Here is a 22203-nt window from a genome sequence, read left to right as displayed (position 1 = left end):
TGTTCTGGTAGTCAACTTAAAATCTAATGTGTTGGTGTTTGGAATATGGTTTGAAATCTCCCGCATCAGATGAAATAGTTGAAAACTTGATATCATTTGGTTAACAATTTAGAGTTGAGTTGGTATTTCAGAAACTGTAATTGTCGTATCGCAATTAAATTACTATACTTTTTGTTTAGCCTCGTGAATTTTCCTCCAAGTAAACACCTACCACAAATAATTTCTTTTATTCTACATACAAACTTAAAATCATTGTTGCTCTCCTACTTCATCTCCTCTAGCTAAACACAACAGAACAAGAACAATGTTCAACAGAGCATAGAGGAGATGCTAAGGCCTTGCTTGGTGACTAGGAAATTTTTATTTTTCAGTTTGCTATTTTTATAAAGTAAAAATAAATATTTATCACGTCATTGAGCTCTAATAAATTTAACCAATTTTTTTGCCCCCCCCCCCCCCCCCCCCCCCCCCCCCCCCCCCCTTTTTTTTCTTCCCTTTTTCATGTGCTTTGCTAGGAAATGAGAGGAAAATGGCTGACCGAATTGGAAGAAGGAAGTTTGAAGTCCCATTGCAAATTATACTTCTAAAATGGAAAAAAAATACATATGAAACTCTTGAAAGAAAATCTAAAATAACCTTAAAAAACAGCCTATTATTAAACCAAATTCTTGCACAATATCACAGAGTAAAAAAAGATTCGGGACATTCTATTCAAATGAATGTTTCTTTGGTGGTTTGTTTTGTAAATCGTAATGCACTGTTGCAAAAGATCCCAACTCCATAAATGATAATTATCAAATTAGCTGGATTCAGCAAATTTTGTGCTTCTGTAAATTCATGTAGATTGTTTTGTCGAGTATAGCTACATGAACAATGTTGGAATACAATCAAAATTTTATATTGAAAATATATGAAAAAGATCCTGAATTTATAAAATGTAGACATCTATATTGGTATGAGACTTTTTTGGTAAAATCTAAAAATAAAACCATGAGAACGTGAATCCAAAGTAGACAATATCATATCATTTTAGAGATATATGTGAATTTCATCGGTTCTAACAATGGTATCAGAGTCAGGTTTATATGGTGTCATGTGGGGACCTTCACAAAAGAATGATTGAGAACTCCTAGTAAGGGGTCCATTGAGATCATTAAAGAGGCGAGTACATTGAGACTCAGACCAATAAGGTGTCCATTAGGACCATTAAGGAGGGCCTTTCAGTAGTCCTTTGTTTGACGGGTAGATTAGGAGGAACTTCCAGTGGTCCTTTGTTCGAGGGATAGATTGTTGGAGTATAATCAAAGTCTCATATTGAAAATACATATAAAAGATCATAGAGCTATAAGATAGAGATATCTATATTAGTATGAGACATTTTGGATAAAATCTAAAAATAAAATTATGAGGACGTGGATTCAAAGTGGACAATATCATATTATTTTTATCATATTATTTTTGAGATATATGTGAATTCTATTGGTTATAACAAATAAAACTTAAGGAAAGTGATACATGGGTGACTTAGATGAAACATGTTCACAGAGATACAAATATATATATCAAGGATACTGCTTGTGCAGCTGTTGGCTCCTCGAGATGACAAACAAGGCACAGAAGTACGATAAACTCATTAAATTTCATACCCATGTTGCCATCTATGTCCCACGCCAAGAAAAGATCCTGAATCTCCTGCCCATTAAAGGAAATTTCAAGCTTCTGGAAACCATGCTTCAGCTCTTCATGATCAATCACGCCATTGGAATCTTCATCTACAAAAATGAATAATAAAAGAATGAGCCAAAGTAGCAGGCTGCATTTACATTAAGTATCATTTCTGAGACTAATTGTCATCACTAAAATTGTCTTTCTTTTCCTTTCCCTCCATGTCTTGACATTGTCTCAAATAGACTTGAAGTTATTGTGAATCTGAATATTTTAGCTTGCTGCAATTTACAATATTCCACATCAGAAAGGGCTCATCTGTTGTCAACAATACAGTTTCAATGAAGCCCAAACTATTAATTAAGATCACCTAGAGGTGAGTATTCGGTTAAAATCGAACCGAACTGAATTAATCGAAAATCAAATAAATCGATTTTTTTCAAACCAACCGAACCGACCGAATTTTTCAATAAAAATCGAACAAACCGAACCGATATTTTATCAGTTAATTCGATTTTCGACCGAATTAACCAAATTTTTTTAAATATTATAAAAATTTTACTAATGAATTAGGGATTTATAAATTTATTTACTTAAAATTTATAAATTATTTTTTAAATTTAATTAATTCGGTTTATTCGATTTAACCGAATAAGAAATTTTAAAATCGAAATTGAACCGAATTAACTGATTTTTTTTTAAAAAAATAACCGAACCGAATTTTTAATTCGGTTCGGTTTGATCGGTTTATTCGGTTTAACCGAATTTTTGCTCACCCCTAGACATATGTGGTGGTTCTTGTTATAGCGACAACAATATCCCTCTTGTGCATCGTTGTCCTCTCAGCCTCTTGTGTACGGATCCATGACCTGAGCGTCAGCTCTAAAATAAAAAGTTCACATGCCTTAGCAAAGACCACTATTACCTCAGCTGCGATCATATTAACACCCGCGTCGGCCTTGATTATCTTCTTTATACGGGAAAGTGGTAGGCAGTTGGTTTTGAAATTAGTGGTCCTCTGTATCTCTAGACTTGAAGTTATTGTGAATCTGAATATTTTAGCTTGCTGCAATTTACAATATTCCACATCAGAAAGGGCTCATCTGTTGTCAACAATACAGTTTCAATGAAGCCCAAACTATTAATTAAGATCACCTAGAGGTGAGTATTCGGTTAAAATCGAACCGAACTGAATTAACCGAAAATCAAATAAATCGATTTTTTTCAAACCAACCGAACCGACCAAATTTTTCAATAAAAATCGAACAAACCGAACCGATATTTTATCAGTTAATTCGATTTTCGACCGAATTAACCAAATTTTTTTAATATTATAAAAATTTTACTAATGAATTAGGGATTTATAAATTTATTTACTTAAAATTTATAAATTATTTTTTAAATTTAATTAATTCGGTTTATTCGATTTAACCGAATAAGAAATTTTAAAATCGAAATTGAACCGAATTAACTGATTTTTTTTTTAAAAAATAACCGAACCGAATTTTTAATTCGGTTCGGTTTGATCGGTTTATTCGGTTTAACCGAATTTTTGCTCACCCCTAGACATATGTGGTGGTTCTTGTTATAGCGACAACAATATCCCTCTTGTGCATCGTTGTCCTCTCAGCCTCTTGTGTACGGATCCATGACCTGAGCGTCAGCTCTAAAATAAAAAGTTCACATGCCTTAGCAAAGACCACTATTACCTCAGCTGCGATCATATTAACACCCGCGTCGGCCTTGATTATCTTCTTTATACGGGAAAGTGGTAGGCAGTTGGTTTTGAAATTAGTGGTCCTCTGTATCTCTAGACTTGAAGTTATTGTGAATCTGAATATTTTAGCTTGCTGCAATTTACAATATTCCACATCAGAAAGGGCTCATCTGTTGTCAACAATACAGTTTCAATGAAGCCCAAACTATTAATTAAGATCACCTAGAGGTGAGTATTCGGTTAAAATCGAACCGAACTGAATTAACCGAAAATCAAATAAATCGATTTTTTTCAAACCAACCGAACCGACCGAATTTTTCAATAAAAATCGAACAAACCGAACCGATATTTTATCAGTTAATTCGATTTTCGACCGAATTAACCAAATTTTTTTAAATATTATAAAAATTTTACTAATGAATTAGGGATTTATAAATTTATTTACTTAAAATTTATAAATTATTTTTTAAATTTAATTAATTCGGTTTATTCGATTTAACCGAATAAGAAATTTTAAAATCGAAATTGAACCGAATTAACTGATTTTTTTTTTTAAAAAAATAACCGAACCGAATTTTTAATTCGGTTCGGTTTGTTCGGTTTATTCGGTTTAACCGAATTTTTGCTCACCCCTAGACATATGTGGTGGTTCTTGTTATAGCGACAACAATATCCCTCTTGTGCATCGTTGTCCTCTCAGCCTCTTGTGTACGGATCCATGACCTGAGCGTCAGCTCTAAAATAAAAAGTTCACATGCCTTAGCAAAGACCACTATTACCTCAGCTGCGATCATATTAACACCCGCGTCGGCCTTGATTATCTTCTTTATACGGGAAAGTGGTAGGCAGTTGGTTTTGAAATTAGTGGTCCTCTGTATCTCTAGACTTGAAGTTATTGTGAATCTGAATATTTTAGCTTGCTGCAATTTACAATATTCCACATCAGAAAGGGCTCATCTGTTGTCAACAATACAGTTTCAATGAAGCCCAAACTATTAATTAAGATCACCTAGAGGTGAGTATTCGGTTAAAATCGAACCGAACTGAATTAACCGAAAATCAAATAAATCGATTTTTTTCAAACCAACCGAACCGACCGAATTTTTCAATAAAAATCGAACAAACCGAACCGATATTTTATCAGTTAATTCGATTTTCGACCGAATTAACCAAATTTTTTTAAATATTATAAAAATTTTACTAATGAATTAGGGATTTATAAATTTATTTACTTAAAATTTATAAATTATTTTTTAAATTTAATTAATTCGGTTTATTCGATTTAACCGAATAAGAAATTTTAAAATCGAAATTGAACCGAATTAACTGATTTTTTTTTTAAAAAAAATAACCGAACCGAATTTTTAATTCGGTTCGGTTTGATCGGTTTATTCGGTTTAACCGAATTTTTGCTCACCCCTAGACATATGTGGTGGTTCTTGTTATAGCGACAACAATATCCCTCTTGTGCATCGTTGTCCTCTCAGCCTCTTGTGTACGGATCCATGACCTGAGCGTCAGCTCTAAAATAAAAAGTTCACATGCCTTAGCAAAGACCACTATTACCTCAGCTGCGATCATATTAACACCCGCGTCGGCCTTGATTATCTTCTTTATACGGGAAAGTGGTAGGCAGTTGGTTTTGAAATTAGTGGTCCTCTGTATCTCTAGACTTGAAGTTATTGTGAATCTGAATATTTTAGCTTGCTGCAATTTACAATATTCCACATCAGAAAGGGCTCATCTGTTGTCAACAATACAGTTTCAATGAAGCCCAAACTATTAATTAAGATCACCTAGAGGTGAGTATTCGGTTAAAATCGAACCGAACTGAATTAACCGAAAATCAAATAAATCGATTTTTTTCAAACCAACCGAACCGACCGAATTTTTCAATAAAAATCGAACAAACCGAACCGATATTTTATCAGTTAATTCGATTTTCGACCGAATTAACCAAATTTTTTTAAATATTATAAAAATTTTACTAATGAATTAGGGATTTATAAATTTATTTACTTAAAATTTATAAATTATTTTTTAAATTTAATTAATTCGGTTTATTCGATTTAACCGAATAAGAAATTTTAAAATCGAAATTGAACCGAATTAACTGATTTTTTTTTAAAAAAAAAATAACCGAACCGAATTTTTAATTCGGTTCGGTTTGATCGGTTTATTCGGTTTAACCGAATTTTTGCTCACCCCTAGACATATGTGGTGGTTCTTGTTATAGCGACAACAATATCCCTCTTGTGCATCGTTGTCCTCTCAGCCTCTTGTGTACGGATCCATGACCTGAGCGTCAGCTCTAAAATAAAAAGTTCACATGCCTTAGCAAAGACCACTATTACCTCAGCTGCGATCATATTAACACCCGCGTCGGCCTTGATTATCTTCTTTATACGGGAAAGTGGTAGGCAGTTGGTTTTGAAATTAGTGGTCCTCTGTATCTCTAGACTTGAAGTTATTGTGAATCTGAATATTTTAGCTTGCTGCAATTTACAATATTCCACATCAGAAAGGGCTCATCTGTTGTCAACAATACAGTTTCGATGAAGCCCAAACTATTAATTAAGATCACCTAGAGGTGAGTATTCGGTTAAAATCGAACCGAACTGAATTAACCGAAAATCAAATAAATCGATTTTTTTCAAACCAACCGAACCGACCGAATTTTTCAATAAAAATCGAACAAACCGAACCGATATTTTATCAGTTAATTCGATTTTCGACCGAATTAACCAAATTTTTTTAAATATTATAAAAATTTTACTAATGAATTAGGGATTTATAAATTTATTTACTTAAAATTTATAAATTATTTTTTAAATTTAATTAATTCGGTTTATTCGATTTAACCGAATAAGAAATTTTAAAATCGAAATTGAACCGAATTAACTGATTTTTTTTTAAAAAAAATAACCGAACCGAATTTTTAATTCGGTTCGGTTTGATCGGTTTATTCGGTTTAACCGAATTTTTGCTCACCCCTAGACATATGTGGTGGTTCTTGTTATAGCGACAACAATATCCCTCTTGTGCATCGTTGTCCTCTCAGCCTCTTGTGTACGGATCCATGACCTGAGCGTCAGCTCTAAAATAAAAAGTTCACATGCCTTAGCAAAGACCACTATTACCTCAGCTGCGATCATATTAACACCCGCGTCGGCCTTGATTATCTTCTTTATACGGGAAAGTGGTAGGCAGTTGGTTTTGAAATTAGTGGTCCTCTGTATCTCTAATATCTGGTTGACCCAGAAAACTCGGAGGAGTTGCTGTTGGTACTGTTGGACTGGCAGGTAAGCAAGTTGATGGCTTATAAGCTGGGCTTGAGATAATAGGGAACAACGAGGTCGGTTGTGCATATCAGATGTAGCTATTGTTGCTTGTGGAACTCCAACAACTGCTGCAGCTGGTTGGTACATAGCGGTAGCATATGCTATTTGAGCAACATCAGGAACAACCCTAAATGCAGGTTGAGTTGGTTGTTCTGATTGCTCCATGGCGCCTAAGTACTAGAGACTGCACATAAATGGAAGAAAAATACTAGAAGATAAACACTATATAACAAGTTTGCAATAAAAGCATTATGAAGGAGGAATTAGCTAGTAACCTGCGTACAAAAGGGTCAAAGTAAGGAAAATAATATTTGTTTGTATCGAGTCAGGGAGATACAAATGACACAGTAGAAACGAAATATGGTTCCCTTCAAATGCATCATACATACAATAATCGGGAAAGGAAATTAAGAAGGTAAAGCTAGAAGCTCTACCTTTAGATTCATCATACTGAAAATGAAAATTCAAGATAGAATGGAAAGCTATGAGCTATCGCAAATAGCAATTTAGTGATATGAATAGGCTACAAAAAGCCAAAAAAAAACACACAATAAAATCAATCCCAAGTTATGAAGTCCCAATCATGGATCCTTGAATCCATGAGTTAGTTTAACGACACATGCCTTCATTTTATCAGTCGTTCCTGACTGCTAGTGCTAGAGGATATGAAAACGTGTATCAACTATTTAGACATGGTCTAGGTTTGCGCTAGTTATTATTACTAGCATGAATTGAGCATGTTGTAACGATTGATGATGATTAGAGCCTAGTGAATAACACCTTTACTTGCAAATGAAACATTGTTTCTGATACATGGTTTAGTTCAAGGTCAGACGTCACATTAGCTTTTTTCCATGTTCAAGTTAAAATGAGCAGAATGGAATAAAAGCAAATATAAGAAATGACAATCGTTAACATACAATTTTTGTGATTTGAGTCCTACTACATGGCCTAACGATCTATTCATGAAATTCCCAATGAAGAGAAAACTCCTCCATCAAAGGTGGAGAAATCTCATGCAAATAATAATTTTTTCATGGAATCTAAAAATGTCTTACAATCTAGGATTTGATCTAGAATGGGCTTTAGATCAAGTGTTTGCTCAATTAGGCCAAATCTAGTCAATGGTCTTCACCGAATGCTCCATAGTTCATTGTTGTGAGTTTAACATTATAACTTATATCATACAAATTGTAGAGACTTCCTCCATTAGCATTGTGATCTTTGTCAAATTATTTCTGCTGCATTATTTATCACTTATATTGTCTCAACACAACATCTAAGTGGAGCTTCGGTCATTGATACCCAGACCTCACAGTTCAAACACTTGGGTTTCTCACCATTAAATTTTGGGTATCTTAGCTAGAAAAATGTAAAACCTCTGTGTGAAACTACAATGACATTGATTTGTACAATGTTGGTCACAACAGGTGTATTATGAGAATCAATTAACCCAATTAAACTTGATTTTATCCAATATTTATAATTGGAACAACCTTGCAAAATCTATTTTAGCGTAATTATTTCTGGTATTTAGCTATTACTCACTCCACAATATGGATATGTTCCCTGTTTACTAACTACCAAATTTGTTGACGTCCAACCAAGATGATAATAATAATAATAATAAACTAGAACAATGTGTCATCACAAGACCAAGTGGATAAAGTTTTTATAGATCGGAGCAATTGAGTTCGATACACAAGAACAAAAAGAAGAAAATAGAATTTAGTTAAGACGAATGCAACTTAAGGCGAACAAAAAGAAATGAGAACATCTCACCCAGTAAGCGCCAAGGTTCGATCTATCCCCTGCAAGACGACATCAAAAAAGACACCAATATTAATCCAGATTCCTCTCGCAAAAAAAAATAATTTCATCGTGTTCCAAGAAAGGCCACATTCCATTCCATTCAAAACAAAAGCATTCGTGAAACCCCCATTGTATGTAGGGGTGAGTATTCGGTTAAAACCGAATCGAATCGAACCGAATTAATCGAAAATCGAATAAATTGATTTTTTTCGAATCAACCGAAAAGACCAAATTTTTCAATAAAAACCGAATAAACCGAACCGATATTTTATCGGTTAATTCGGTTTTTGACCCGAATTAACCGATTTTTTTTTTAATATTATGAATATTTTACTAATGAATTAAGGATTTATAAATTTATTTATTTAAAATTTATAAATTATTTTTTTAATTCGATTTATTCGGTTTAACCGAATAAGGAATTTTAAAACCGAAATCGAACCGATTTTTTTAGAAAAAAATAACCGAACTGAATTAAAAATTCGGTTCGGTTTGATCGGTTAATTCAGTTTAACCGATTTTTTGCTCACACCCTAAGATCACCTACCTATTCTTGCCCATAATTGGTAGGTCATAAGCTACTGAGAGTATCCATCAACAGTCAATAAACTATAAAGCTTGTTTTGATGAGTTTACTGTCAACTAGCCCAGAAATTCTATTACCTATGCCTTGTGAAATGAAGATTCAACTTACCAAACTGCTCGAAAATGGATTTGCATTTCCTGAGACTTTCATCAATTTTTGGAATTTTCAAAATGAGGCTATCAAATGACTTCACAGACGTTCCGTTCAATGCCCTTCGCTGCATGCTTTGATTGCCTCAACCATCTTTGCATCAAGATTTGATTCTGATCAACCGAACACTATCATATGCCTTAGCGAGTGGCTTTTCGTGCAGAACCATGGAACAAGCCGCAGCAACGTATCCGAAAAGCTCAACCGAAAATAGAAGAAAAAAAAAACATAGCCCTGGACCAGAAAGAAAGCATGTTGACTCTTGCCTGATACTTCCATGCCCCTCAGCAGTCCATCAAGCGACGCCGACCGATGAAGCCAAATAGGCGCTAGTTCGTTGATCGGCGCGGAGGGTTCCGCCGGGATCTCGAAAGAGGGATCGAGTAGCGGACTGCGGCGATCACGAAAGGGTCGAGCGAGCGGCTAAGCGGCGATCACGAAAGGGTCGAAATGCAGCCGGTCTAATTCCTGACGGTGGGTTGAACCGCGGTTGGGTCCAGTTTGGAAAGCATTGGTCCCACCACACGTGTGTCAGCCATCAACACTTTTGACTATTCATGCCTATGGAAGCTACAGTGCTCCTCCCTTGTCATATGTGAAGCACCATGATTCCCACTCTCATCATGTTTCATTATCCCTGAAAAGGAAAAAAAAAATAAAAATAAGAAAGATAAAAATCCTAAGAGTATTTTTTTTTCTTCAGTTATTATCAAAAGATCTCTTCATTCTACTTTAATATATTTTTATTTTTAAAAATATCTTTAATTTTAATATTATTATAAGAGTTACGGATCATAAATATTATAATATAAATATTTTAATTTTATTCAACACTAATAATAATATATTATATTTATATTTCATTTCTACTTAACTCAATATTAAATAGTAGTAGCTATGATATTTATAGACAAATTATTTATGATTAATATTATATTATAACAATTATAAATAATTATGAATCCTAATTGTTATAATTAATATAGATAATTTATTTCTATTCAATATTAGATCGATATTATATTATACTAGGTAGATTTAATTTTCTATAGAACTATATGAGGTCACGATGCCTTAAAGGTGGAGGAAGAGTTTGGATACCGTTGATTGTCGATCGATCGATCATGCTCGCACACCTTGGAAATGCATCAACCTCGGCCCTCCCTATCCCCCTCCAAACCTACCCGGCCCCCCTTCAAATCTATCTGGCTCTCCAAATTAAAATCCTAGATATGCCCCTAGCTATTAGATCAAAACTATTATAATTTTATAATTGTAATGATATTTAATCAACTGCTACAACTATATAATATCTTCAAGATCATTGAAAATAAATTTTAAAAATAAAATTGAGGCGAGATGAGATGTTATTTTGATCATAATAAATGAAAAATAGATTCAAATAAAAAGGGATATTTTAAATTTCCGTCCAAATAAAAAATTATCTATTAATTAATGTAGTAGAGTTTTATTTTTGATAATTCTTCGAATTAATTAATCCTAAAGATGATTAATTCGGTTCCAAAAAAATTTCTATCGACTATCAAATAAATCTAAAAAACGACAAGTGGTCCAACACTTACAATTTGATTTTCTAAAATCAATCACATTGAGAAAATACCTTTGTTGGGAATGACTTTGAATGCTGTTGTGTTGTTCATATCTTACCACTTAAACGGTCCACGGGAGCTAATAAAGTTTTTTTGTGATGTTCATAATGCTCATGCATGCATGGATCGGCAGAATCTACGTCCTGAGATGTCTGTCGGATTCCAAAGCTGATGATAGGGATGGCACGAGCCTAGTCTCAATCCATGCTTCCAAGTAAAGAAAATATGTTTTTTTTTAAAAAAAATTTAAAATAATAAAAGTGTCTTTTATATATAATAGATTATATATAGTTGATCTAAATTGACTTGAGATTAGAGTTTTGAACTGAAATTGATTAATTTGCCATTCAATTGAGTGGTCTTAGGGCGATGTTGAAGGAGATATATATGAATCACTCGAGTGTTGACCTTTAATAATTAAGCTTTAGAAGTGATTAGTGCTTATTAACTAATTAATCACCTCGGATCCTTCTAGGCATTGATTGGTATTGTTTTTATATGATTTTTAATTATATGTTTCATCTAAACATATGTTGTTCTAGTAGAGCTACTTGGCCCGAAACACTTAATTAACGGATATAAGATTAATTAATTAAAATTTTTACTTAAGTTGTTCTTAGTTTGATTTTCACTCAAATATAATGCTTGTGACTTTGATTTTTTTTTCTTTGACAAATTACATATCATAGTTAAATGCATGTATAATACAACATATATAACAATTGCACTACACATTTTTATCTAAATAATTAATTAAGGTCTTGATCATCGATCTGAAGATTTATAATCAAACTGAACTCAAAATTATGTTGTATATATATATATATATATATATATATATATATATATATATATATATATATATATATATAAAATTCTCTATCGAATATATATTTTCTAGCAATACTTTACTTTTTGTTTCTATGTAAAATAAAGGAGTGGAAAGCAATTAGATGTTTTTGGAATACTCAAGCAGTACACGGACCATCTTTGTCATATGTATCTTTGTCAGATGTACAATTGGAGAACTGTTTAGAAGCCAAACCAGCTGCAACTATGGCAGTCATTTGACTTCATCTTTCTCAACACTTTGTTGCTATATATCTACACAATAAGAAGAAGAAGAAGATGTGCATGTGTGCTGTGATTTTTTCATGCAAAATCATCACAAAAAACAAATTTTGTAGAATATTCCACAGTTATATATATATATATATATATATAGAAAACTTTCGCTAATGCTAGTTGGATCTCAAAAAAAGAAAAAATCATATTGGATCTATTGCTCTATTGTAAATAGTTTTATCCTGCATTGCAAAAGTCTATTTTCACAACTTAAACTTGTGATCATAATGTCATATAACAGCAACTTTATCGTTGCACCAGAACAGTAGTTTATAGTATATTTCAATTAGGTCGAGAGGGGAGTATAGAAAGTATATATATGATCATTTTAGGGGCGTTGGTATATTAGGAAGCCATGGACAAAGATGGTGTTGAAAAACTACCTACAATTGAGCCATGAGAATAAGGGATGCACCTTCTGCAGCTTGGAGCATATATATTCTTTAGGTGTAAATTGGTTAACTAGTTCTAGTGAAGGATCCGATGGTGGTTATGCATGCAACAAGAGATGTCCATGTACCAACGGATGCTGAGGGTCATTGAACTCCATTACAGAGGGGGCCAACAGCTTGGTGAAGGCTTGTCACCTCGATCGCTATATCGGTCATGATTCATTATGTACAGGTAGCAACAAACTGCAACATGTTTGAAGGAGTTAATTTTGATGTAGATTTAGTTTTCAAGAAGGTACAAGCTAAGTATATGTATACATGCCTTTACACATTTACTTATATTTGATATTTCATCAGACATGAGTAGCTATCCTTGATAGACATTATACATGCATTTTGCTCCTCACATATATATACATTTACTTTTTCATAAAAAATAGATATAGATAATATTATAGAACTTTCATGGATTTGTTATTATTTTGTAGATCACATTTTGCTTAAATGTATTTAATTAGGATTAAAATTCAAATAAGTATTGATTCATATAGTCTCAACATTAATATAAATTATTGTGTTAGGAAAATAGAGCATCTTCCTAACTCATGACGATTAATATATTGAACTATAAGAGAAATATTGTATTAGTCCTAACTAATTATAGGTAATAATGTTTAACATAACATTAGGGATAAGAATTGCAATGTATATCCAAGTAGTTAGGATTAATGCAATTTTATCAACAACAACACTAATTATTAACAAAAAGGTATAATTAAACTAATCATGGCTAAAGCAAATCATCACATTACAATCACACAAATAGCACACGCATACATTAATTAACAATTAGTTAAATAAGAAACAAAGCAAATTTGAAACCCTAGAATAAGATCAAGAAGAAGACTTATTCAACTTAATTAGCTAATGCAAGCTAGGGTTAGGGTTTCTTTCCCTCACACACCACACAAATGTATAGACATTATAAACCAATATTCCCTAATATAATTAAACCAACTTGCATTGATCAAATTACATCTATTTAATTAATTCTAGGGTTAACTAAAACCCTTAATTATTATTATTATTATTAACTTATGCAATAATTTTGCCATGATCATACTTATTTAGTGCCAAGAGGAGACTGAGAAGAGAGGCTTCTTCTTCCACCCCAAGAAGCAAAACCCTTCCTTCACCACCTCCATCTCGTACCCCTCTGCCGGGTAATGGAGCCGCAACAGCATTTTCCCTTGCGACACTGCGAATCTGCTCGGAGGGATGCTCTGAAACCCTACGGTTCGCATCGCGATCTCCCAGCTTTCGGACCACCGGTGGGACTCCCTACCGGCGACCACGGTTTGAATCTCCCGGCCTAGCCATGACTGCTCCACTTCTGACCTCTCCCTGCTCGACGGAGGCAAGGTGGCCTCCAACGACTTGAACATCGCCGAGTAGTACTCTACGGCGGCGGCGAACTGGCGGAGGGAGTTGGGGGAGCCGTCGGATGGCGGCGGCATTTCCCTCTCGGCGACCGTCACCACCGCCGGGTTGATCGCTTTGAGAGTTGTGAGAAAAGCGAGGAGTTCTTCTTCCTTTTGAAGCTTGTGGAGGAAGAGCACGCAATTGACCACCACGGTTTCGGTATGGTCGAGCTGCAACTGGTCGAGACTGGTCGGGCGATGGGATCTGTGTTTGGGAAGGAGAAGAGGTCGGAAGTCGAAGTCCAAGTGGAAGGAACGCGCGAAGGCGGTCAGGCGATCGCCGGTGCGTCGTAGGGTTTCGAAGTCGCTCCCCGCGCCGGTGATCCTAACAGAAGGGGGATGGTCGCCGGCCGTCGCGATGGCCTGGAGGAGCGGCGGCCACTGCAGGCCGTGGTGAGCGTCGAGGTCGAGGATGTGGATGCGCTGGCGGCCGGCAACGGCCTCGAGGATGGCCTGGTTCGCCGTCAGGTGCGCGAAGCGGAGGAAGGGGGCGATCTGGTTGAAGAGGAAGTAGGCAACGGAGGAGGAGGCGGCGGCGTCGGCAGGGCGGCCGGAGACGCGGAGAGAGAGGGCGCGGCAGAACTGGCGGACGAGGCGGTCGGTGGCGTCGTCCGCCCCGGCGTTGGCGGCGGATAGGAGGAGGGTGATGGCGCGGTCGGAGGCGAGGAGGTCGCCGCGGTGGACGAGTTCGGCGCAGCGGATGAGCAGCTGCCGCGCAGGGAAAGAAGAGAAAATTAGACCAGGGTGGAGGTTGGAGTCATGCTGATGACGAGCTCCAGCACCGCCGCTGCCGCTGCCGCCGCCGCCGCCCGCTGGTGGTGGACGTCAGTGAGCTGAGCATGGTGGCGGCGGTGCAAGTGATGGAATATAATGAATGATATGATCAAGAATGGATAGCAGTTTTGGAGAGGAAGGGGATCGGAGGTGGAAGACATGAAAGATTCGATCGGCAAAAGGCACAAGAGCGTGGTGGGGCGAGGCAACAACAATAATTGGCAGCAGCTCTATTAATGATCAGATCAACTCATCTCCAACCTCTTTTTTTCTTTTTATAAAAAATAATTTAGATGTCTAATTTTCGTTTAACTATCTATTTAAATTTAATTTGTTAGCTTTATCAAATAGAATCTACATACTCAACACCAACTATCATAAGAAAAACATAAGAGGAAATTAACTATTAAGATGATTCTATCAATTTTACACATTGATACGGATGTTGTAGGTGACGTGGCTCCTGTTGGATAAAAGTCAAGAGTTAGGTGAAGGTCAAAGTCAAGGCCGATGTGGTAAGCCGAGTCAACACGGATTTAATCCTACCAGAGTGGGATATCTGACACCTTGGGTTCGGACCGTACTTCGAGCGTAGCATGGATTTAGTACGGGCTCAATCCAGGGTTTGATTTGGGCCCCCGAAGCCATCTTAGTCGTCTCGTATCAGCCAATCTCGTCTCGACTATCTCAGTCGAACTCGTCTTAGTTGCCTCAGCAGTCTCGTCTCGGCCAGTCTCGTCTTGACCATCTCAGTCGAACTTGTCTCAGTTGCTTCAGCAGTCTCGTCTCGGTCGACCTCGTCTCAACTATTTCAGTCTTCTCGTCTCGACCAACCTCGTCTCGTCCGCCTCAGTAGTCTCATCTCGGCCAGCTTCGTTTCGACCATCTCAGTCATCTCATCTCTCGGCCGCCTTAGCAGTCTCGTCTCGACCAACCTCATCTCGGCAGCCTTAGCAGTCTCGACTCGGTTAGCCTCGTCTCGGTCATCTCAATCGTCTCGTCTCGGCCAGCCTTGTCTCGCCCGCCTTAGCCGTCTCATCTCGGCCAGTCTCGTCTTGGTCATCTCAGTCATCTCATCTCGGCCTGTCTCGTCTTAGCTATCTCAGTCGTCTTGTCTTAGCCACCTCAGTCATTTCATCTCGACCACTCCACCTCATCTTGGGTTCCATCCTCATATCTTCGGTGAATGAATATTTTACGTAGCCTGCTAAAGGAGAATGCGAACGCAAATATTCTTACAAAAATGAAGCAATCCGAGGGTGTACAAGTGGTTACAATGTTGTCAGACCCGATCCCCTCAGATACCCCTCTTTCTGCGTGTAAGGCCAAAGGGAATACGAGGTTGCCATACTTGGTCCCCTTGGATACCCCTCTATCTAGTACATAAGGCCAAAAGGCAACGGTTGTCTGATCCGATCCCCTTTGCAAGTTGCTATAGGGGATAGGAGGAACAAGCTATACAAGGTTCAACACACTGCCATATTCAAGGTTCGCTCCGGAAAACTCGGCTAGCACTATCTTCTCTTGTTTCTATATTTCATTATCTTCCTCGGAACTCTAACTTAAATGTCGGAGTCTCCGCAACACCAGTCTAACCTCTTCTCTGAAGTGTATTTCAGGTTCAGATCATCTCTTGCACCCTAGCTCATCCAGAAGGTTGCCTACATCGGGCTGTTCGTTAACTGACGGCTTGACCATTCATTTATTTGACCGGAACACACATCAATATCACTTGAAGTTTTTCCGAATAAATTCAAAACTTATATAGTCGATCATTAAAATATTCATGACTATTAAAATTCAAAATTGTTTTACTTATTTTTTAAAATACTTTACTAGACCACATCCATGAAAGGCATCTCCAAGTTCAATTCACTTTGACTTTAGTTTAAGCACACAGTGATTTTTGACTTAATTTTGATCTTTAAAGATTATTTTTATATAATTTTCAATTTAATCCCTTTTTTTTTCCAATTGAAACGCTTTCATTATTTCTTTCTATTTTGCATGTTTACTCTTTTCCATCGCTTCATGTAAACAGTAGTGATGAATTGATGTGAGACTATCACAGGGAAGTTTGTAAGGTTCGGATGGATATTCTTTAAACTTCTGGTATTTTTAAACAATATATTTCTTTTACAAGGAGAAGAAAAGAAAGAGGCGAGAGATAGTAGAGAGAGAGAGAGAGAGAGAGAGAGAGAGAGATGGGCAAGGAGGTGGCGGAGAGCTGCATCGACGGTCTCATCATCGAGATGGTCTCGGCCTACGGCCGGCGGTTCTACGCCACCAAACCGGAGCTTGCCGCGCGCCGGATCGAGGCGATCGGGTACCAGGTCGGCCATCAGCTCATCGAGAGGTTCTCCTCAATTTCTTCCCTTTCGTGCGTCGCTTTTTTTTTTTCCAGATCAGTTGTCTGATTCTTCACTTGTCCTGTTGCCCTATGTTGATTTTTTGTTGCTGTTGTACAGATCATGTTAGTTTGTTAGATTTAGTGATCAAGGGTTTCCCTTTCTGAAAATTTCGTAGTAAGAAAGGATCCATTGAGAATCTGTTGCATGCAGATGCAATTTTTCTATCTATTCCGAGAGGTTTTGGTGGTTGTTGATGGCTAATGTTTAGAATTAACAGTGTTGGATCTGTGTGTCCTTCAATTTGGTACTTTTGACCAGAAATCCCAAGCAAGGACTTTCATGACTGATTTTATAGAATCTGTTATATCCTGTTCTCAACAGCAATTGAAGAAGTCCCAAATCGAAGCACGGATTGAAATAATTGAAGTAGGATCAATTTAGGCCGAGGCATTAACATCTTACTGAATAGAAATCAGTTACTGTAAAGTTAAGATGGTCGTTAGTAGCATGACTTCAAGGCATGACCACATGTCTATGTGCCGGCTCAGTTTTGGTGGTACTACAATAACAATAACCAAGTCTTATTCCATTAGGTGAGATTGGGTATATGGATCATTCTATGTTATTGGATTCTATCCCCTATTATATCATCATTTATATTTAAATAAATTTTATTTTATTTTATTGTTGCTAACTAAATTTTTTTTTATCTTTCTCTTCTTCATTTGATATGTATATTTGTCGTAGTTTCACATCGTTTAATTGTAGCATTTATTGATCGTCTAAGTATATATCTATATCATCTTAAACGTGTCTCCTTGAGTTTTCTCTCAATAGGTGCAACTCTGACTTTCTTTTTAATATTTTCATTTCTTATCTTGTCCACCTTTATATGCCCCCATATCCACATTAACATCTTCATCTCTACAACTCTCATCTTCTATTCATGTGCTCGAATCATAGTCCAACATTCAACTCCATATAATATAGTCGGTCTAATCGTTATTTTGTAAAACTTTCATTTAAGTTTTAGAGATACTTTACGATTACACAGAACACCTAATGCTTTCCTCCATTTCAACCATCCTGCTTATATTCTATATAAGATATCTCTCTCAATCCCTCCATCCTTTTGTAAAAATGATTCTAAGTACTTAAAACTTTCAATTATAGACAACTCGTCATTTTCTATTTTAACAATAATCTCATTACATCTAATATTACTAAACATAAATTTTATATATTTTGTCTTTACTCTACTAAGCGTAAAACCTTTCACTTCCAGCATTTCCTATCAAGATTTGAGTTTAACATTTACTTCAGGTGTTTCATCTACTAAAATAATATGCAAATAACATGCACCATTGTACCATATCTTGGATGTGTAGTTCATCTATAATTAGTGTAAAAAGATAGGGATTTAATATTGATCCTTGATGTAACTCTATCTTTATAAGAAAGACTTCGATTAATCTGCCTAAAGTCTTTACTCTTGTCATTACATCCTTATACATATCCTTAATTAGTTCAATATATGTTATACTAACATCTCTCTTTTCTAAAATTCTTCGTATACCTTGAGACTCTATCATAAATTTTTTCTAAGTCGACAAATATTATATGTAAATGTTGTTTCTGTTCCCTATACTTTTCAATTAGTTGTCTGAGAAGATGTATAACTTTTATTGTTGACCTTCCAAGTATAAATCCAAATTAATTTTCGATCATCATAGTTCTTAGTCTTTTTTCTATTACTTCTTTATTAAAATTTCATGATATGACTCATTAGTTTAATACCCCTATAGTTTGCACAATTTTGTACATCTCTTTTATTCTTATATAAGGGAACTAGAGTACTTATCCTCCACTGATCGGACATTTTTTTAGTTTTCAATATCAGGTTGAATAACTTTATAAGTCATTCAATACCTTGTTTCCCTAAACACGTCTATATTTCTATCAAAATATCATCTGGTCCAATTATTTTTCTATTTTACATCACATTTAAAGCTTGTTTTATTTCTGAAATTTGAATTCTATGATAAAAATTTAAATTTCTATACTTATTTGACATACTTAAATTATCTAAGTTAAGTTGTTCACCTAAACATTCATTAAAAATTTTGAAAATATCACTTCCATCGCTCTTTTATTTCTTCATCATTTACTAGTACCCTATTACATTCATCTTTAATATATTTTATTTGAATAATATTTTTTGTCTTTCTCTCTCTCTTCTTTTTAGCTATTATGTAAATATCTCTTTCCCTTTCTTTTGTATCCAATTTTTGATATAAGTGTTCAAAAATTTCATTCTTAACTTCATTCACTATTTTCTTGGTCTCTTTCTATATTTTTAAAAATTTTTCTCGTTCTTACAAGTATATAATACCTTATAGACTGTTCGTGTTTCCTTTATTTTCTCTTGTACTTTCTCATTCCACCACCAAGATTCTTTACTTAGTGGTGCACATCCCTTTGACTCATCGATTACACTTTTGGTTGCTATTTTATCCCATGTCATATTTGAGTCACCGTATATTTCTCCTAATACTTATACTCCTATCTTCTTCTTAAATATATTTTGCTTCCCATCTTTTAATTTCCATCGTTTAATTTTAGGAGTCTTGCATATTTTCCTTCTATTGATACTATACTTGAGGTGTATATCCAACACTACTAACTTATGTTGGATAGTTAAATTTTCTTCAACGATGATCTTGTAATCTTTACAAATCTTTTTATCTTTCTTCCTAACTATGAGAAAGTCAATTTGTGATTTATTATTTTCGCTTTTGAACGTGATCAAGTATTCTTATCTTTTCTTTAAAAACGTATTAACTAGTACAAGGTCATATGTTATCGTAAAATCCAATATAGTTTTTCCTTCTTCATTTCTTGTTCCAAACCCATAACCCTGATGCATCTTATTATATTCTTTATTTTTCATTCCTACATGCTCATTTAGATCTCCTATTAAAATCATTTCGATTGGTAGAATATTTTGTAATACTTCATCTAGATCGTTTTAAAATCTAGATTTGGTATGTTCATCTAACGTTACTTAAGGTGCATATATGCTAATTACATTAATAGTTTCTTTTGCCACCGCTATCTTAAGAGCTATAATCCTATCCCCTTTTTAACTATTCCTACTATTTCATCCTTTAGTTAACTATTGACAATACTCCATTTCTTGTTTTGCTCATTCTTGTGTATCTATTATCTGTCTTCTCTCCTACCCATTTTATCTTTTGTACACATAAAATATTAATTTTTTTTTTCTAATTATCGTATCTACTACCTCTATTGCTTTACCTGTGAGTGTTCCTAGATTTCATATTCCAAATCTTAGACAATTAGATTTTCTATAGTATTTGTTCTTACCTAATCTATGGTGTGAAAATTCTTGTATATTTAACACCACCTGAGTTCTTATAGAGATGCAGTAGTATTTGCTAAGATGTTACAGTTTGGACCCTACAACACGTTTCTTACGGTGAACATCCTAACATTAGTATAATAATTTGATGGATTCATTGAACATTGTTGAAAGTCCACGCTAACTGACAACTTAACGCGCAACGCTCACTCTTTTTCAATCGGACTTGGTTCCAGCTTTGACTGTCAGTACCAATTTTGGTGGTACTAACTTATTATATTCTTCTAATTTTTTGCTTTATAATTCGAACTCAATTAAGTTTTTAATTATCATTGGTTTTTATTTGAACGTGTATGCGAGTTAAGTGGAAGTGAGTTATATGCTTAAAACTGATTTGACTTGATCTTAGCACTCTTAGAAGCACGTAGTGCATTGGTACAGTGTCGAACTGAAATTGTACCATTCCAACTCGAGACCGAAACTCCATATAGAGTGATACTTTGAACTTGCTTAGATAAACAATATTTCGAGAGGCATAGGTGATGGTATCAACAAGGTTACAGAAACATCATTGGACGGCCATTTCTTGTACTCGATTTAAGGGGTCAGAATCATATAACCTAAGTAAATATCTATACTTCTATATTGTGTCTAGTGACTTGGGATTTTCAAAGTTGTCAAAAACTTGCATCTTTGATCATTTCTCTTGTTAGTAAGTCAGATCAACAGTAGCTGATGGCAGGTCATTAAAGGCTCTCATTAGTGTTTTCTGTGTCTTTTTTTTTAGTATAATATGCTGCTAAATGTATTAGTTCTGATAGATCCAAGTACAATTAAATATGATATGTTGTATTTTTTTCAAATTTTTAAAAATTTATTAACGTAATACTTTCTACTCATCTTTGAAAAGGTACACTATGGAGCGCCCTCGATTTAACGATCATCTAGAGGCGATTAAATTTATATGCAAAGATTTCTGGCAAGAGCTGTTTAAGAAGCAGATCGATAACTTGAAAACGAATCACAGGGTAATAATATGTTTTAACAGTTTAAGAAGAATTACAACCTCAGTTGCATTTTCTTTTTTCCAGTTTGAAGTTGTGAACCATGTTGGCTCTGTGGCAGGGCACTTTTGTTCTGCAAGATAACAGTTTTCGTTGGCTCACTCGCATATCGATCGATCCATCATCCGACAACGATGAAGGATCTCAGAGCACTTCTTCTGAAGCCACAAGCCTGCTTCTGTACTTCCCGTGCGGAATTATAAGAGGAGCCCTGTCAAATTTGGGGATTCCTTGTGCTGTATCTGCTGATTCATCGAATCTTCCTTCCTGTAAGTCTTCGCATAATCTTATAATACTAGTCTTCCATTTATATCACTTGCAAACAGTAGATTGCACAAAAGTTATCGGAAAACATCTTGTTGATTGGCAACAGGTTCGTTCATGGTACGCATAAAAGCTTAGAGCTTCGCCTCAAGCACAGCTAAGACATGAAGGTGGTTTGAATCTGGATCTCGAGTTGTTTGTGATATTTTTTGAACAAAATGAAGTCGAGCTCTCTCACTAGTTCTACTTGTTGTAACAGTATTGTTGTTGTCTCTCTCAAGTTCTACTTGTTGAGTGGATTTTATGTGAATCTTATTTTATTTTTGTTGGATTATATTCTAGTAAATCTATGAAAATTCTGCTCACCGCTGCGGAGCCTTGAAACATGATCTGGTTGACCGAAGATTTTATGGTTGACTTAAATTTTTTTTTGAATGTTTATTACAAATTTAAATTTTTAATAAAAATTAAATGTTTTTTTTAAAAGAA

At 35.2% G+C, this 22203-nt stretch overlaps 2 protein-coding genes and 1 pseudogene across 2 annotated transcripts in view; 1 reads left to right on the top strand and 2 right to left on the bottom strand.

Annotated features, from left to right (window-relative positions):
- Positions 1 to 21981, top strand: part of LOC141825046 (uncharacterized) — a 53299-nt gene extending 31318 nt beyond the window's left edge. Inside the window, exons 2-5 of the mRNA XM_074712419.1 lie at positions 16856 to 17009; positions 21297 to 21414; positions 21512 to 21719; positions 21824 to 21981. Of these exons, the coding sequence (XP_074568520.1) occupies positions 16858 to 17009; positions 21297 to 21414; positions 21512 to 21719; positions 21824 to 21852 (507 nt within the window). The 5' untranslated portion in view covers positions 16856 to 16857 and the 3' untranslated portion in view covers positions 21853 to 21981. The remainder of the gene's footprint in view (positions 1 to 16855; positions 17010 to 21296; positions 21415 to 21511; positions 21720 to 21823) is intronic.
- LOC141823775 (nuclear transcription factor Y subunit C-4-like) lies at positions 6376 to 6888 on the bottom strand. Its single transcript, XM_074711015.1, has one exon. The coding sequence runs from the start codon at positions 6886 to 6888 to the stop codon at positions 6376 to 6378; it is 513 nt and encodes a 170-aa protein (XP_074567116.1).
- On the bottom strand, positions 13526 to 14720 carry LOC141822753 (protein MONOCULM 1-like; annotated as a pseudogene).
- Positions 21982 to 22203: the final 222 nt, after the last annotated feature.

The sequence above is a fragment of the Curcuma longa genome, chromosome 3 (genome assembly GCF_044706935.1).
Source record: "Curcuma longa cultivar G26 ecotype Majalengka, Jawa Barat chromosome 3, ITB_CL_G26_1.1, whole genome shotgun sequence".
Lineage (NCBI taxonomy): Eukaryota > Viridiplantae > Streptophyta > Magnoliopsida > Zingiberales > Zingiberaceae > Curcuma > Curcuma longa.
This window is presented reverse-complemented; position numbering and strand designations above follow the sequence as displayed.

Excerpts from the sequence above, each read along its gene's own strand:
- LOC141823775 (XM_074711015.1), bottom strand. The coding sequence starts at position 6,888 with ATGGAGCAATCAGAACAACCAACTCAACCTGCATTTAGGGTTGTTCCT.